The sequence below is a fragment of the Azolla caroliniana genome, unplaced genomic scaffold (genome assembly GCF_043228905.1).
Source record: "Azolla caroliniana isolate FFs.n. ecotype wild unplaced genomic scaffold, voAzoCaro1.0.p SCAF_2, whole genome shotgun sequence".
Lineage (NCBI taxonomy): Eukaryota > Viridiplantae > Streptophyta > Polypodiopsida > Salviniales > Salviniaceae > Azolla > Azolla caroliniana.
This window is the reverse complement of record NW_028230437.1, coordinates 21,804,191-21,821,185: the sequence shown is the minus strand read 5'-3', so window position 1 is coordinate 21,821,185 and position 16,995 is coordinate 21,804,191. Positions and strand designations below refer to the sequence as shown.

The 16,995-nt window shown below is 37.5% G+C and overlaps 2 protein-coding genes across 2 annotated transcripts; both read right to left on the bottom strand.

The window, feature by feature from the left end:
• Nucleotides 1-5,805: 5,805 nt before the first annotated feature.
• LOC147867582 (APO protein 2, chloroplastic-like) lies at nucleotides 5,806-8,071 on the bottom strand. Its single transcript, XM_087315357.1, has 3 exons — nucleotides 7,975-8,071; nucleotides 7,545-7,861; nucleotides 5,806-7,448 (listed from the first exon to the last, which is right to left on the bottom strand). Exons 1-3 carry the CDS (start codon nucleotides 8,035-8,037, stop codon nucleotides 6,614-6,616), a joined length of 1,215 nt encoding a protein of 404 aa, XP_087171483.1. The 5' UTR covers nucleotides 8,038-8,071; the 3' UTR covers nucleotides 5,806-6,613.
• A 1,450-nt stretch (nucleotides 8,072-9,521) lies between these two features.
• On the bottom strand, nucleotides 9,522-16,854 carry LOC147867581 (T-complex protein 1 subunit zeta 1). Its single transcript, XM_087315356.1, has 15 exons — nucleotides 16,572-16,854; nucleotides 15,062-15,125; nucleotides 14,843-14,978; nucleotides 13,626-13,777; nucleotides 13,459-13,506; nucleotides 13,277-13,369; nucleotides 12,544-12,650; nucleotides 11,531-11,645; nucleotides 11,326-11,412; nucleotides 11,026-11,230; nucleotides 10,835-10,929; nucleotides 10,676-10,744; nucleotides 10,074-10,181; nucleotides 9,857-9,975; nucleotides 9,522-9,759 (listed from the first exon to the last, which is right to left on the bottom strand). The coding sequence occupies exons 1-15, from the start codon at nucleotides 16,703-16,705 to the stop codon at nucleotides 9,687-9,689; spliced, it is 1,605 nt and encodes a 534-aa protein (XP_087171482.1). The 5' UTR covers nucleotides 16,706-16,854; the 3' UTR covers nucleotides 9,522-9,686.
• Nucleotides 16,855-16,995: the final 141 nt, after the last annotated feature.

Sequence of the window (16,995 nt, the reverse complement as noted above, 5' to 3'; positions counted from 1 at the left end):
TCCTCACCTCTCTATTATATACTTCATACATATCTCTTAATTCACTAGATGCCATTGTGGAATGTAGGGGTTGAACCCATGATCTCCTGGTCTCCAGTGGGCAACCTTACCAACTGAACTCTCTCTCCCTCTCTCTCTCTTTGTGATGGAAGACAATGAGGGCTAAAAGTGAATAAAGAAGGATATATATAGGACGTAGGAAGTTCCTAGAAAATTGGAACAATAAAGAATGTAAAAAGGAATAGAAACAAGACACTTTTGGAATAGTAAACAATGTAAGTCAAGCAACATTGCACAATGACAAGACAAAGGGAAATTAGGGAAGTTAGAAGCACTCATATGGGAAGAATAAAAAATTAAGGATGCAAAAACCACAAGAAAACTTGAGATGTTCACAAGCTCAAAGATGCTAAGTAAAATCTCAAACAACAACGAGAGCTATGTGAAAAGGGAGGCTTAGAACATGAGTCGCCAATAATAGTAAACACAAGGTAGCCACATAGTTCATGTATGAACTAATGTAGTTGTAATATATAACATGAGATAAAGCAAGGGTTTTTCTCTAATCATGAAATGGGCAATATGTTTTTGCAAATAGTGAAAAGGACATTGCACAATGAAGAACATATATGAAGCAACATTCCTCATGAGGATTGACATGGATAAACCCTCCACCAAATTAGAGCAAATCACAAGAAAAACCCTCCACCAAAACCACCGCCCCACCACTTCAAAAAAGCATACCATTACCTGCCAAGTCAAGCCCAAGAACTGGGTCGAAGCAAATATAGGTCACTAAGAAGAAGGTTAGGAAAAAACTTAACAGTCCAATCCAAGTCTCATAAACAAGGATAAGGAAAATAAATAAGAGAATGCATTAATAAATGCTATGAGGAAAGTAAATGTTGTGATAAGAGTTATGGATACAATGTTAGTTTACATGGTCTTTCAATCCATAACACAAGGAAGTTCTTGCTCGACTCAGAGTTCGCAGACGATACGATGCTATACCTCCAAGGTAATGAAGCGAATATGGGGAGGGCACAGATTGCTATCAATCTCTTTTGCAAAGCATCGGGAGCTGCCATCAATTGGAATAAGTTCAAGGGTTTTTGGATTAGCTCGGAGGCAGAGCCGATATGGAAACCAAATGTTGAATTCAGATGGATTGCAAAAGGGGAAGGCACCAAATATCTAGGAATGTGGATTGGTGTAGATATTATCGACAAAAGAATACAGTTGCAACAAAATCCGCATTTGGTCAGGGATGAATTTATCATTAGCTGGCAGGATCATAGTAGCTAACCGTGTGCTCTTGTTTACATTGTGGCATGCGGTCTCAGTGTGGATGTTGACATGCATGTTATTCATATTGTTAAAGCGTGTATCAGGGGCTTTCTATGGGCTGAGAATAGGAAAGACAACGCAATAGCTAAAGTATCATGGTCTACGTTGATTCTTCCGAAAAATAAGGGGGGTTTAGGATTGATCGACCTTGGAGTACAAAGTCAATCACTGTTATGTAAGGTATTGGTAAGGAGCTTGCTGTCCGGAAATGAGTTATGGAAAACGTTGATTTTTAATAGGAGCATCCTTTGGAGTCCACGACTTGGTGGGCATTGGAAGCCACATAAATCATTACTATTTTGTATGGCTGATCGCACGTGTATGTCAGTGATGAAGGTGTGGGGTATGCTCCGTGTGCATCTTAGCAGTATAGGTCCAAGTACTAATGCTAAATAGATGCACCAACCCCTATTGTGGAATGAGACCTTAAAGTCGACTGAGGGGAAGATGCTTGGCCATAGCAAGGGTATGTCGTGGGCTATATTGCATGGTGTTGGGATTCAATCAAGAGAAAATTGGGTGCAGTTGTCCCCTAGTAATCGGGATAAATTATATGAAGGCGCGAGAAAGTTCAGAAATGGCAGGAAGATGCTTGACCTAGTCGATAAAGTTGTTTACTCTGTTCTTATTAGTAATGGGGAAGAGGGTGAATGGTTCGGACAATGTGATGATGCCGGAAAACTTATCAATGCCAAGGGTCTAGGAAAGAATGGGAAGATCATCCAGTTGGGATCAGTATTTGCAGGTGCTCGTTGGTCCCCGATTAGAATTGTAGCACGAGACAGTAAGAAATGGAAGGTGATTCCATCAGTCGATGAGGTTGAGGAGGATTGGATCTTGTATTTAGTTGAAGGCAAGCCACTCGAGTGTTTAGAATGGGATCCTGTAGAATATACGTGGAGGGATGAACCAGGTAAATCACGTGGTTGCTTTGACTACTCAACTCGCTTGGGGAGACATTTATGCTTGCATCGTGAGAAGTGTGTCAACAAATGGACCCATGTAGCTATCGACTCGGTCTTCGTGGATAAAACCAGGAGTAGGATATGGAACTCACCCCTCCCCGAGAGGGTCAAGGTGTTTTTTTAGTTAATCACCCATCGGGCTGTTCCAACCAGAGAGTGGTTGGGGAAAAGGGGTGGCATGAGTAATTGCAAGGCTTGTGGAGCGAGTTTGGAGGACATCACACATTGTTTGTGGAGATGCTCGGGAGCCCAAGAAGTTTGGACGAGGAGCTTAAGAATTCTGGCTCGATGCGGGGTTGAAGTTTAGGTATCAAGTGCCGCAGTTGTTTGGTTAGCTACTGAATTGGCTACATGGTTTCATGGGTGGAATGGAAATAGTCCTTCTTTAAAGGTGGTGAATGGAACTATACAACCTGCAGCTCAAGGAGGTTCATTCTACATACAGGAACGGTATGTAGAATTTGGTTTTTAGTGGCTGGCCTTACTGTTTGGCAAGCGTGGGTATCTAGGTGCAAGGAGTCATTTATCGGGAAGTGAACCCCATTGGCTGAGAGTTTAATGATGATTTGGTTTAATCTTATTTCTACGCTCCAAGGAAAGTTTGACAACCTTCAGGGGCCCTCTGATGCGAATGAAGAAGCTAGATACCACTTCCTTCTTAAATGGAGAGGTTCTCCAATGTCACAGATGGTGGATGGCAATGCAAAGTGGATTTATCAGCCACCCCGGTGGCTGTTTCCTCCAAGGGTACCAAACATAGAGGTGGGTGCTGAATTGTGAAGAGATTGGAGGGTGTCTTTGTTGAATGTGGGTTGTGTGAGGCTCATGTTGTGGGGTTTCTGTTGAGTATTTTTGTGTTGAGGCTTTGTTGCTTCATTTATACATGTTGTTTTCTTGTAGACATGCAAAGTGGCTTGTAACATATGAGTTGTATATTATCCGATGTACTTTTTCTTAACTAATGGAAGTAAAAATGTTTTTTTGGAAAAAAATAAAAAAATCTTAGGGCTAGAAATAATAATCATGTGCTACCCGATGACATTGAGGACCCCAAACAAGATGTTCCTACATTTTGAAAGAATCTCAAACATTGTTGGACGGACCACACTCAAGGAAGTTGACCTTAGGTAGAAATTTCAGTAAAAATGTTGTTCATGAGTATATGTGAATTTCCATGCTCTTGAACCTAGGCTCCTAGACCAAGTTGGGTGAACCTACTTCAAGAAGCTGGTGACAATTAAAAATCCCATTATTGTTGTGTGATGGGAATGTGATAAGAGGTATTGAGAGCAATCAAATATGTAATAAGGAATAAGGTGATGTGAGGAAATTTGTATACCAATGTATCTATTAAGAAAAGATAAATAGTTATAGAGGTAGAAGAATTCCAAGTTGTCACAAAAAATTACAGGGGAGCCGAGAAGCTCCCAAATAAATGAATATTAACAAGAACGAATGATCCCCAAAAGAAGTAATAAGCACATGAAGGTTAATTCAAGAAATTAAAAATAAAACTCCTTGCATAAAAAACTTAGAATAAAGATAAATAACCATGTTAAGGCGTCGTAAGAACTAATGTTTTGAATAAACGTTGAACAAGTGCACCAATTGAAGATTCCATTTTGTGAATGGATTATGGCACAAAGGGTATGAAGCAAATGAGAGGAGTGAAAGTGGATTTTGAGATGTATCCATTGTTTTATGTTGTGATGTGGTGTGTGTGAAGAGTGACAAACATTTGAATGTTAAGTTTTGTAATAAATTAAGGTTACAATTGAACATGTGAAAAAAGAGAGAGAATTAAGCATAGCTCAAGTTGGAAGAGTTGATAAGTTAAATAGTAAGGTGAAAGGTTCAATCTTATTAGAGTCGATAGAGGGGAAAAGTGACATACAATAACTAAGAATGTTGCTAACTTATTAGGTCGGATATCGTCCGAGGATCAAAATTTTGAGAAGTAGCGGGCACACTTTGTCAACAAACGGATTACCATAGGATAATGATCATGAGGGTGCATACGAGGCATATGATGACAGAAGACAACATGGTTGCCAATTGTAGAGTTTCCACCTCGAAACTCAAGGACCTCCTCCCAACACTCTTTTGATTTTATATCTTTCATCTTCTTAATCTCTCGCATCTTATGTAATAGGGTTGAACATTGTAGAAGAATTTTTGGCTGTGTCTTAAACCTAATCCTTTGAAAGTTGATTGTAATAAATAGAAAAAAAAATCCAACACCTGATTTATTTATTGGGCAATGCTTATTTATGTCTTAGTGATCAAAATTTTGTCAGCGGGTAGAAAATGAAATTTTGCCAAAATTTCTGAATGGAAGAAAAATCTTTGAGCACTTCAATTACTCAAAGGTCTTGAGGGAAACAAGTAGGTGCCTTAATACTTGTCGGCGAGTAGCAAGGGAAGAGGAAAGAGAGGGCAAACAATGCATAAAATCCATGCCACATTTCCTTTGCTATTGCTACATTGACAATTGACTGCAATGCCACAACTTCAACTCCCTTGAGCCTTTATAATTCGTAAGGTTTTATAATTCCCCCAATAGTAGTTTTTAGGGGCATCAAGTCCAACTAAAATTGAACTTTTAACTTTCAACTTTGTAGATCTTTGCACACCCATTGTGACTCGTCATCTCATGATATTTTGTTTGTTGTCAAAGCTTGGGCCTTCAAATCCCAAAACTTGTGAACATGAAAACTAACTCATTATATAAATTTCAAGAGCTTTCCTTTATCCTCAACCTATTCATAATCACCAAATGCTTCCTTATTGATATTTGTGTTTGTAGCATAATAATCACGTGCTTCCTTGTTGTTATTTATGTATTATTGTAGCTCATCTTTTCCTCTCTATAGACGTTGGTGAGTAATGAACCCTCGACTTCGTTGTTCCATTGTTTTTCTCTTGAACTACACTTTGTTGTTATCTTAATTTTCTTCATCCTTTTGGTGACCACTGTGAAAGACACTTGGCTTCTCTATGCTTTTCTCCCTATGAACATGCCACATCACAACATTAAGGAGCCCATTCTCTATTAGGTTTTGCAAATGTTGTTTTAAATTATTTTTACCTTTTTTTACATTAATTTATTGCAATGACATTAAGGAGCCCATTCTCTATTAGGTTTTGCACTTCTTGTTTTCAGAAATTTTCCCTTTTTTTGACATTATTATATTACTATTATCATGAGTCTTTTATTATGATTACAATTATTTATTATTGATTCGTCTATTCAGTATTCATTTAATTCGTTATTGCTAAACATACATACATACATACACAACTCACACACAAATAGTTGTTTTAACATACTTGATTATTAGATTCCCTTAATCATCCACTGTTGCCACGCCAAAATGATGCCATATTTATTGGATATCATTCTTTACAAAAATATCTTCAACTGGAGATGAAAATGTTAACACAACAGGAATCTTGACAAACTACGAATCTCGTGTATATTAGTGTTCCTTACCATCTACTTTCGTTTAATCCTAATAAGTCCTATTTTATTAGGATTCTTAGTATCCGCTACAGGTGTTGGTGGATTTGCCTAAATCTGGATTTAAGCGGTGCCTGCCGCTCGGATATACTTTACACCTGCACACGGTGAATGGGGCTTGATCTAGTAACTGCGATATGCTGTTCGATCTCACCCAAATGACTATTTAGTTTATGAAGAAACGAGACATTAATTTCCTAAGCCTAAGAAGTTTTTTCATCTTCGTTTTGTTCAACGAATCGCACGTAGGGATATCGACAAAACGCATAACGCGAAAGGGATATCATAACTGATTGATTGAGCAGCTGCTCTCAGACCACCCGGAAAAGAATATTTGTTATTTGACCCATATCCAAAATCCACACTTTAGTTAGATGCTAATATCTCACTAGTTTCCACTCGTTGATACACAAGGAAGATTAACTTTCTCGTTGAGATTCAAGATCATATATTCACGAGTATGACAATGCATTGATCATCTCAAAACATACAAGTGTCCTCCATATGATTCACTCAAGGGGGAGAAAAACTCTATTCTATTCCTCTTTTGGGGAGACTTCTATTCACGATGAGACTTATCTTCTGAAGCAACTATGTCTCAAGGGTGCGGTGCATCTCTTTGGTGATTGGCAACCTTTATAAAGCGTGACAAAAACAGAACCAGGGAAATTTCGAGAAATGACAACCCCTCGTATTATGAGGGGCAATATCGACAATCCCTTGGAATCACTTATTACTCATAGGAGCCCTTTGTATCATGCTTCACTATCCCGTTGATGAGTTACACAACCTTTTCGATCTCATCGGCTTCTGGTATGACAACATCTAGCCGCATCATAGGTTTGCATTGTTCGGGTATGGGTGCTCCCGCCTGTATACAAAGCTCAACAATTGCAGGAGCTGCCCCATAAAACACCCTTAGCTCAGTTAGTAAAGGAGGGCCACACCGATCTCGTAAATGCCATACATAAATGGGTGGCATTAGATCATCTATGGATGCCTCTTGCCAGTGATGGTGACCCGATCTCATTTGATGCTTGTAAGCAAAACAATCACATGTCTTGGTGCCTTTTGGCCCCACATGTAGCTGGGGGCAGTACCCACAAACTTGCACATAATACTTCGACATCAATTTCTTGGCTCCCCTACGCACTGCAAACCATGCTTGCATTGTTTGTACTGCCAAAGCGCGAAGTGCTTCATCAGTTAGTGGAGAGATTTCTATACCGCATCGGGAAGTTCTCAAATCGAATTCTACCGGCGACATTTTCTCACTTGAATTGTTGCTTGTGTTCTCCCAATCATCGATATCTATGATTTTCTTATCAATCATTATGACTGGATTGATCCTTCTTTTGGCAGGGTAACCTGAGACATCCACGCCTGCCTGGATACAGAGCTCCACAATGGCAGGAACTTTCTTGATCTTGTGCCTGTCGTCATGATTGATCGTTCTCCCAAGCCTATCTGTGAGATGGAAGACGTTGTTGCGCGGAAGGACATGGTCAATATTGCCGTTGATCCAATCATGTCGGCCTCGCCGGATGCCATTATGAGGGCCTTCACAACTAGCAATTTGATGACCAACTGGTCCAACATGGACTGCAGGGCAGTATCTGTTGAATCACTTCCCAACTCAGTATGTCTTCTCAGTTCATAGTGCCGGATATAAATACATATCCGAATGAAAAAGCAGAAGAAACCAAATTTACCGGCAGACTTTGACAGGAAACTTTGTCAAGATCTTGTTTGCGCCATCGACAAGGTTTTTCCAAGCTTTCAGGGTATCTTGCGCAACAGGAATGAGGTGTGGAACTAAGAGTCCATTCTCAGGAGAAGGAAGAGCTTTGTTTTCTTCTCCTTCATTCTTCATCATCTTCTTCTTCTGCTTTCCATTTGAGGTAGGTTTAAGAAATGGCTTCTTCGTTCTGAGAGGAGGATTCATGAGAAGCTCCACGTTTTGGTTGAAGAAAGTGTCAGACACAGTGGTCATCATGGGGGGAAGAGATTCTCCGCAACACCACCATGCCTGAGCATAAGGAGGAGGAGGAGAGGAAGGGGAACCACATAAGTAAGACAGATAAGAATTAAACAGAGAAAGACAAGGATTGATCAGAGGAAATGGATGAATGCTTTGCAAACCTGGTTGTGGCGAGGAGACATGGCCCGTGGGCGTCGCAGAAACAGAGGAATCACGGACCTCATTATATTGTTTACGAGAAGGGGAGGCAGAAGAAGAAGAAGAAGAAGAAGCAAGAAGAAGAGTGGTTTACCATAATTAAGGTTTGTACCCCTGGTGGGGGGGTCTCACTTTTCCTTTATTTCTCCGGCCATGCCCTCGAGGAATCTTGAAAACACATGATCTTCGCGGGCAGAAGAAGAAGAAGAAGAAGAAGGAGAAGAAGGAGAATGATTTAACATCTCATACTAATAAAAACAACCATTGATACCTTAAATAGGAAAAAGGCCAAATATAATGATTGGAATCAAATCCGTTCCTCAATTTGTAAAAACTTGAGAAATCTCTATTCCATCCATTCAAGACAATGAACAAAACGACGCACTCTATGTGTTTTTCTTCATATATGTACATTCGAAATTTGTAATACCATTTTAGCTAGTATTTTGTATTCGTCACACATGTGGACATTTTACATCAGTGTTTTCTAGGTTGTGCCTATCAAAGGGATTAATTCTTGTGTTCAAAGGTAATATTATAAAATGATAATTAAAAACATCATTTTTACTATGCGAAATGTGTTGAAGTTTCATTAAAATCATGTTAGATTCTATAGTGCCATCCATTGATGTTTACTACATATGCTTGCACTTCCCCATGACCCCCATTGACAAACTCATTAGCCCTCAAGCTAGTTTGGATCCATTTTCATCATCCACATTTGTAGTTCTCTATCAAAACAAGATTCCATTACCAGCTCTGAATCTAAAATGACAGGAATATGATTCTTGCATAGAACAATCTGGGCCTCTCAATCTTCCAACCCTCGTCTTCCATAACAGCTTTTCGTATGTATTGTGCTGCATATGACAACAATGCAATGGACTCGATCACATTAAACTATAATCTGGACAAACCTGTCATCCTCACTCAGTAGGATGATTATTCCACCTCACCTTGCGATAACTGGATCTTCCAAATTCGTTCTAGTCAACAACTTAACTCTAATACCATAAACCACCTGCTCCAAGGTTGATATAGAACAGCTGACCTTAGCACCCATAAAATATTTGGTACTCAATACAAAAAATTGCATACATCATAAATGATTGTTCTATAGTAAGTATCACGAGACTACAATTGGGAACGTAAATAGAGCTTGCATTCTTCTATTTATAATCGTCAGAATTTCTTATGCAGACGATCAACACTGCCATGTATGGGACAGCAGCAAAGTCATACACACCAGAAACAAATTATGATAAATTACAGAGTCTTTTTAATGCATCCCGCTGCAGATTCCAAGGTTTTTAATGAGAATATAAATTACTGATTTCACCATCAGATCAAGAATTTTAATTACTACAAAAAATGCTTTGCTAAAGTCACGCCTCTAGTGTGGAAACAACTTTCTTTTTCAGTTTTGGGGCAAAGCACTAAGGTAGTCATCAATACATAGATGTATATTCTAATCAAAAACACAAATCACGAGATCAAATTACTTTGAACATAGACAGAAAAGACCGACTTGGCATTGTCAAAAGCTTGTCCATCAAGCCCAAAGCCACTGTTAATTCTTACAACAAAAGGATGTTGTTGCTCAATAATAATTCCTTGCTTCTCCATATACCACTAAAAAATAGTTGTGTTCAAGAATATCTACAGATCGAGACTTTTAACCCTTTCTCATGTTTCTCCCAGCCCTAATGACTTCATCTACAAGGAGCAGCTGTGATGCAATGATGGGCCTGTAAATGCAAAATATAAAAATCATGAGAATCCATCCATACAGCTCTTCCTACAAAACTGACGAAAAGACTAAGATCATGAAATCCGTTTACTTACCCAGAGGTTACAATTTGTCGCTTCACGCTGTAATTATCGAATATTCCCTCCATCTGTGGATCCATTGGCTCACCAGTATGATGATTCAAGCCAGCAATTACACCATTATCATGCTCTCTCTTTAGATAAACAACCAAATCATTTTAGTCTCTTTCAAATTAGAATTGAATCACTCAAGACAGTTTAAACGGCAGTTTAAATAGAAACAAAAAGATACCTGCAATGCAATTATGACATCCTGAGTATCCAATCCTGAATTCTCTGCCAGAGTTTTCGGAATGATCAACAGTGCATCAGCAAATGCTTCCACACCAAGTTGTGCTCGCTACATAATTCAAAGAAGACAATTGGCTTTGATGAAGAATGGGCAAGTAAGAAATGATGACAAGTCACTTGAAATTCAATGTAACAGGTACGAACAAATATGCAACACGCTGTTCTCAAGTGATATTTAAATAATCATGAGACTAAAACTTGTTTGTTCATGCATAAAGAAGATATAGCTTGTGAATATGGAAGAGATGGCTTGTTTTTTAAGTTCGTTTGTTAAGAAAACACACTGATGCATGTGAAGGCTATATTGCTGCTCATATTTGTTCCATATCATAAAACTTCGTAACAAATACACCAATAAAGAATGGGATAAGATTTTTGAAACACAAGCTTCTTGTAGCCTTTCCCAAATATGTGATATGGTAAATCTTTGGAGAAACTTTCAGTTATGAATTTCATGTGAGCTTACTAAATTGTAATCTCTAATAATGACACATTACTTGTTAGTTACATGGCGTATGAAGACAATACAAAAATGCCACTTACTCCTTTCACAGTCTTCTTGACCTCGTTTACTAAATACTGCCTAGCAGCAACTTCAAAAGCTCCAGCTCCCTGAAAAATACAATGAAATCTTGAGTACAAGTGTTTTCATGCCATGCCATTACTAATAACTAAGACAATTTAATGAGATTGGAAGAGTACCAAAACAACGGCTCCATCCTCAAGTGTGTTCTTCACTGCTCTTAACCCATCTCGAATAGCATCCTTGATCTGGGCAATTGTGTGTTCATTGGGACCTTAAACAAAATAGTAATGCATTATGAAGGTCAATTGTGTGGTAATTGCCACCTAATTCAAACAGGAATGGCCTACAAAATCACTTGAATGAATACCTTTTATCAAGATTGTACATGAGTGTGGGTTTTTCACTCCTTCAACGAAAGTGTACTTTTCCTCTCCCAAGACATGTTCATAGACAAGACCAGCCCATCCCAATACATCAGATGTAAGATCATCCACAGAATTTACAGCTTCTCCACCACATGCTAATACTAAGCGCTCCATATTTCTGCGCTTAGCTCTTCTTAGGGCTACAATCTGTCCATGAAAGAATACTCAGTATAACATTTGAGAGCAGATTTAATGAATGTAAGGTAAGCAAGAAAGTTCATATGAATTTGGATGAAACTTACACCCTCCCTTGCAAGCATATCAAGCGAAATTGGATCAATGCCTTTCTGGTTAATCACCACAAAATTCTTGTCGGTTCCATCACACACCTAGAGAATGAAAAATAAGAACTTGATTACATTGTTTAAGACACTTGAAGTATATAGTCATGTCAGCTTAAAACCATATGTAGTTATGAAGCTCTGCATTCCAAAAGAAACCAATAACCTTTTTCTTTAGATCAATAACTTTTTGGACTCTCTCATCCACACTTCTCCGCTCCGCTGCAACCATTTGCTCTCTCTGTTCTGCATTGTGGTAAAAAAACCCTGCATTTACCTCACTAAGTGAGATATAGAATAATGGTCAGTAGAGTTTTGCTATAATTTCAAATGCAGGGTGAATTTTTAGCTTGAGATATGTGGATTTTATGGGGAATGAATAGAACACATTTATCTCATATATACAATTCCAACCAGGACAACTCATGACTTTCCAAAACCTTTTTCTTCCTAACATGATAATATATAACTTGTTTGAAAGAAATTTATCTCGACTTGTTTGTATTTCCTAATCTTAAACTAATTCCAACTTCAGACTGTTTTTCAGTGTTCCTCAAAACACATATTTGAGGAATAAATGTTATGATGCTTTCTTTGGTTGCTTAACACAAATTAAGGTCGTGGAAGTTATTGCTCTCTCATTATAGTTAGACAATAATGATAAAAAAGAAATACAGAATCTGCACAGCAAACTCTAGTGGGAGATCCCTTTAGTCACAATTATTCCCTGCTAGAATTGCTTAATTGCCTCACATACTTCGTTATCTATAAATATTCACACAGTATCTATCCTGGGAAAATGCATGTGCTAGCTTTCATGGTGCATAGAAATATCTAGAAAACATCAAAGTACACAACAGAGAAATACATGAACTTTTAAAGAGTAGAAAAAACCAGAATCAAAAAACATACATACTTCAGAATTAATCAATATAATATATAAATATATATATATATATATCTTAAAAACACCGTACAAATAGTCCATCAAGCACTTAATCCGTACAAATTTTACCACTGCGATGAAACATGATTTTATCGCATAACAATCAAAATGAGCACTGGAAGACGAATTCTTAAGTTGATCAAAATGCTTTATTTATTTTCTATGCACAGAAGAACAATCTTAGATCAAATATGGCAGTTTATAATATTATATTGGCTTCATGAAATATGTACCTTTTCTCATACTCCAATGAGACATTGCAAGTAAGTATGTAACAGTTTTCAACCCTTTTCTTCATGTCAGGGTGACGTGCTCCATGATCTAGTACAAGACCTTCAACCTAGACAGCACAACCAAACAAACATAGTAGAGTTGAACATTAAAAGTTTGTTGCAAGTAGATCCTACACTACTTCAACAAAACAAATTTCTACATGCACATTTTTTCATATTTGTTTATCCTCATAAAGTGAATACATTAATTCTAAGCTAAGTCTTGATGAACTTCAAAGAAGCAATTCACAGGCAAATAGAAACACCCACCAGTATTTTTTATCTTAACAATGTTCTAACAACACTATTACTTTTCATTATTCCTCTGATATTACATCACTGCGAGTTTTAACCCCATGCTAATTGTATACCAGTTCCGCCTAAACGTCCACATGCACATCCTCATACTATGCTCTATTAAAAAGGAACGAATATTCTAGCTTCTTTTTGTCCTGACAGGTGTATTCAGAGAAACTTTTGCTTCAGTGGTAATAACCCAACTCCAGTATATATACCCATAAAGAATATTTTCACACATACAATCAACAAGATATAGTAAACCAACTCAAAGTCTATATAAAGTAAAGAATTAAAAACTAGGATGATCCTAGCAGATAGAAACACATAGCAATAACCAGATTAAGAGATAATATAGTGTTTCAACCAAGTAAAGTGAATGGCCAAGTTCACATACCAGTCTTGTGTCAGTATCAAACCTATGCCTCATGTGCATAATTTCAACCATAAATAAGTCTAGTGGCTCAAGTGGCTTGCGAATACAAAGAACCTGTTGTATTCAATAAAAATCATAGCATCAACAAACATAATCCTAAATCTTCAGTAACACCTTCATCAAAAGCTTAGATTCAAGCATACCGCATTCACCACAATGTCTGTCAATTGGTCTGCAAGAGCTTCATATACCTAATTAGAGAACAATTTTGTAAGGCTAAAGAAGGAACAATACTCAATTGAATACATGTTTGATAAATCACATTGGCACCTTAAGCAAAGTTTTAAATCATATTTGACGAGAATATTACCTTGGTTCGCAAGGTAGTTCTGGCAACCATTTTCAAAATTTCCTTATCTGGATAGTCACCCATAACCACTGGAGTCTTGAATTTTTCTAGAAATTCCATTGTTGCCTTCTTTGCAATCTCAAATCCATCAACTAAAACACGTGGATGCATACCTGCGAACAACAAAGCGATTTTGATAATCCACATTACAGGGATATCTAGTACATAATAGACTATGTACTGTAATCCACATTACAGGGATATCTAGTACATAATAGACTATGTACTGTAATCCACATTACAGGAATATCTAGTACATGATAGACTATGTACTGAAACCTTCATTTCAATTGAAAATACATTTAACATAAAGAGCCAAATATAAAGAGAATAATATGTATGTATGAATCACATGCATGAAGATGCAGAACTTGAAGGTTACATAAATGCTTTGCAGCATAACCCATCCATCTTCCTAATCCTTCAATCTAACAACGCACTTACATTTCTCAGGACATATAATAACATATTCCAATGACATTTTGGAAACATTACTGATAAATAATAACAATGACAATAAATTTATAATCGTAATCGATGTCTGTGTCAGAAGTGTATATGAACATTATAGAACCAAGAGTCATAATCTGTATTGGAATCTAATTTCTGATGAAAATTTGCATTTATTGAAATCAATTTATTTTCAATACTAGTTTTGTGAAATTGGATTTTGCCTTTGAAGTTACAGATATGTTATAGAAACCTGAGTTGAGAATGAGATGCTCAACACCATAAGATAAAAAAATAATATGAGGCTTCAAAAGCAAATCTAGCTTTTATTTAATAACTTTCATCCAGCATATGGAAAACGCTAGTTACCATATACTCAAATGAAACAATGGTTGGTTCTAAATTAATAACCCAAGGTAGGAGAGCCAATTAAATTAATCCCAAAGAAAATCGAGAGTGCATACCTCAAATCGAGAGTGCCTCAAACTTTAATAATAAAAAAACATACTGATAATGTATATGGCACACTACATGCAAGTTATAACACATGAAAACATCAAATCAATGCAGACAATCATAACTTCCAGAATTTGGGTTCATCATACCACAAGGTGTTACTTTTGTTCTTTTGTAGCAGCTTAATGATGCCCACCTACAGAAGAACAAAAGTAGCAGGTCCTAGTGACAGATTGACCAGGGACAATGGGGATATAAAGGAAAACTCATACCATCTGATATGTAACGTTCTGCTTGCTTCATCAGCTCACCAATGAAGAGAACAGTTGACGTAGTTCCATCCCCACTAGTTTCATCTTGAGCAACTGCAGTTCGTGCAATCATTATTGCTGTGGGATTTTGTATTTGCTGCATATATATTGTAAATCATTTCAGGGAAAGAGACAATAATGTGACAGAAAATGGAAGATTTTTCGTTCTTTTAACAATACCATTTCTTTTAGAAGAGTATTGCCATCCTTGGTCAGTCTGATATCTCCCGAACCTCCAACTAACCTGATAATTATTTATACATTTTTCCAAAGTGTCAGCATTAAACACAGAAAATCCAAATTACTAAGAAATGAAAAGCCAACAAAACCTGTGCGTTATAGAAGAGGAAAGGCATAATAGAAACAAATTTAAATAAAATTACAATGGGATAAGAGGTACAAATTAAAATCAACATAAATATTCATCAGAATGTAAGAAGGCACAGAGCAATCAGAATAGCAAACTTTTTCTTTCCATCTTCCAAAATGTTTCAACATCATGATGTGTCTTTGAGCACGTAAGGTAGACCTGATAACAGGACCCTCTTGAAAACTTGAATTTTAAGGAGTCTCCATTCATCATGCTGCCTTATGCACTCAGAGAACATGAAGACATCAGCAAGGAAATCCTTTCACTTTATCAGTATGGAATATTTCCCAGCTTAGCTTCATCCTCGTATCATCTTTGAGAATGTAAGGCATCTGATGAAGAAAACTCTTAAAATCTGAGAACTTCCAATAAGCTTCATTCTCATATGATGCAACTTTATATATTCAAAGAAGGGACAGAGAACCGGAATAGCAAACTTTTCTCTTTCCATCTTCTAAAATGTTTAAATATAATGATGTGTCTTTGAGCACATAAGGTAGCACTTGATGACAGGAACCTCTTGAAAACTTGAATTTTGAGGAGTCTTCATTCATCATGCTACCTCATATGCTCTGAGAACATAAATATATCAGCAAGGAAAACTTTTCATTTTATCAGTATGGGAAATTTTCCAGCTCAGCTTCATCCTCGTGTCATATTTGAGAATATAAGGCACTGATGAAGAAAACTCTTAAATCTGAGAATTTTCAGGAAGCTCCGTTTGCATTCATTGTGAGAGAGTACACTACATGCCCAAAGAAAGCCATGAGGAGACAAGATTGGAATAGGAAAATTTCCAGTTTGATTATTCACTTCCAACTTCATACTGTCTATGGCCAATCATAGGTGGCTAACATCTCCTTAATAGACTTAATGAAATTGTGTATCATCAAGAGGTTTGATTTCCTTTTATTTATGATCAGATGCTCAAAGAATGTTTGATCCTTTAACTACACAAGATGTGCATAAATATCTTTAACTGTATTAACGCCTCACAGAAACATTGGGAAAAGAAAGAGGATTGCACAAAAGATAAGGGAAAAGTGCTCCACGTAAATCTTGACTATATACTATATAAGTATTTACTGCGATCAATGCATGTACCGTTAGCAATACAAATATACGAGAGTGGAAAACAAACAGATTTTTACAGTTCGTTTTGACGGCGACAAATGCAGACATCATCAAACAAAAGACGCGATCGACAAATAGCGCTTGATATTTCGTGTTGGAGTCGATCTATGCAGATCATGATTTCGATAACACGTCCCAATATCATTAGACAAGAATCATCGAAGGGATAAAGGCAAATCCACTCACATCTTGATGGTTCCTTTGGGCCCGAGGTTGGTCTTGAGGACTTCTTGCAATCCTTTGGCGGCATTGATGTTCATATTCAGCGCAGCGGCTCGGTTGAGAGTCTCTGCATTCGGGTTGAGAACATGGAGGGCCATAGCTCCCTAGCCTTCTTTACTTTCCTTTCCTTCCCTGTGTCTGTCTTTCCTGATCTCCTGCTGGTTCCGCGTCTTTCTTCCGCTTCTTGATGTTGCTGGCGCTGCTGCTTCCGTCTGTTCAGAGCACTGTGGAATGGAAAGAAGAAACCCTAATTCCTGGAGATGGAGGGGGGGGGGAGTAAAAGGCAAGAAAGAAGAAGTGAAGCAGAAATGCGGGAAAGAGAAGAGCACCTGCAAAATCAAAACGAAACCTAAACTGCGTTCACACTTGGGCGGCCGGCCGGACATCT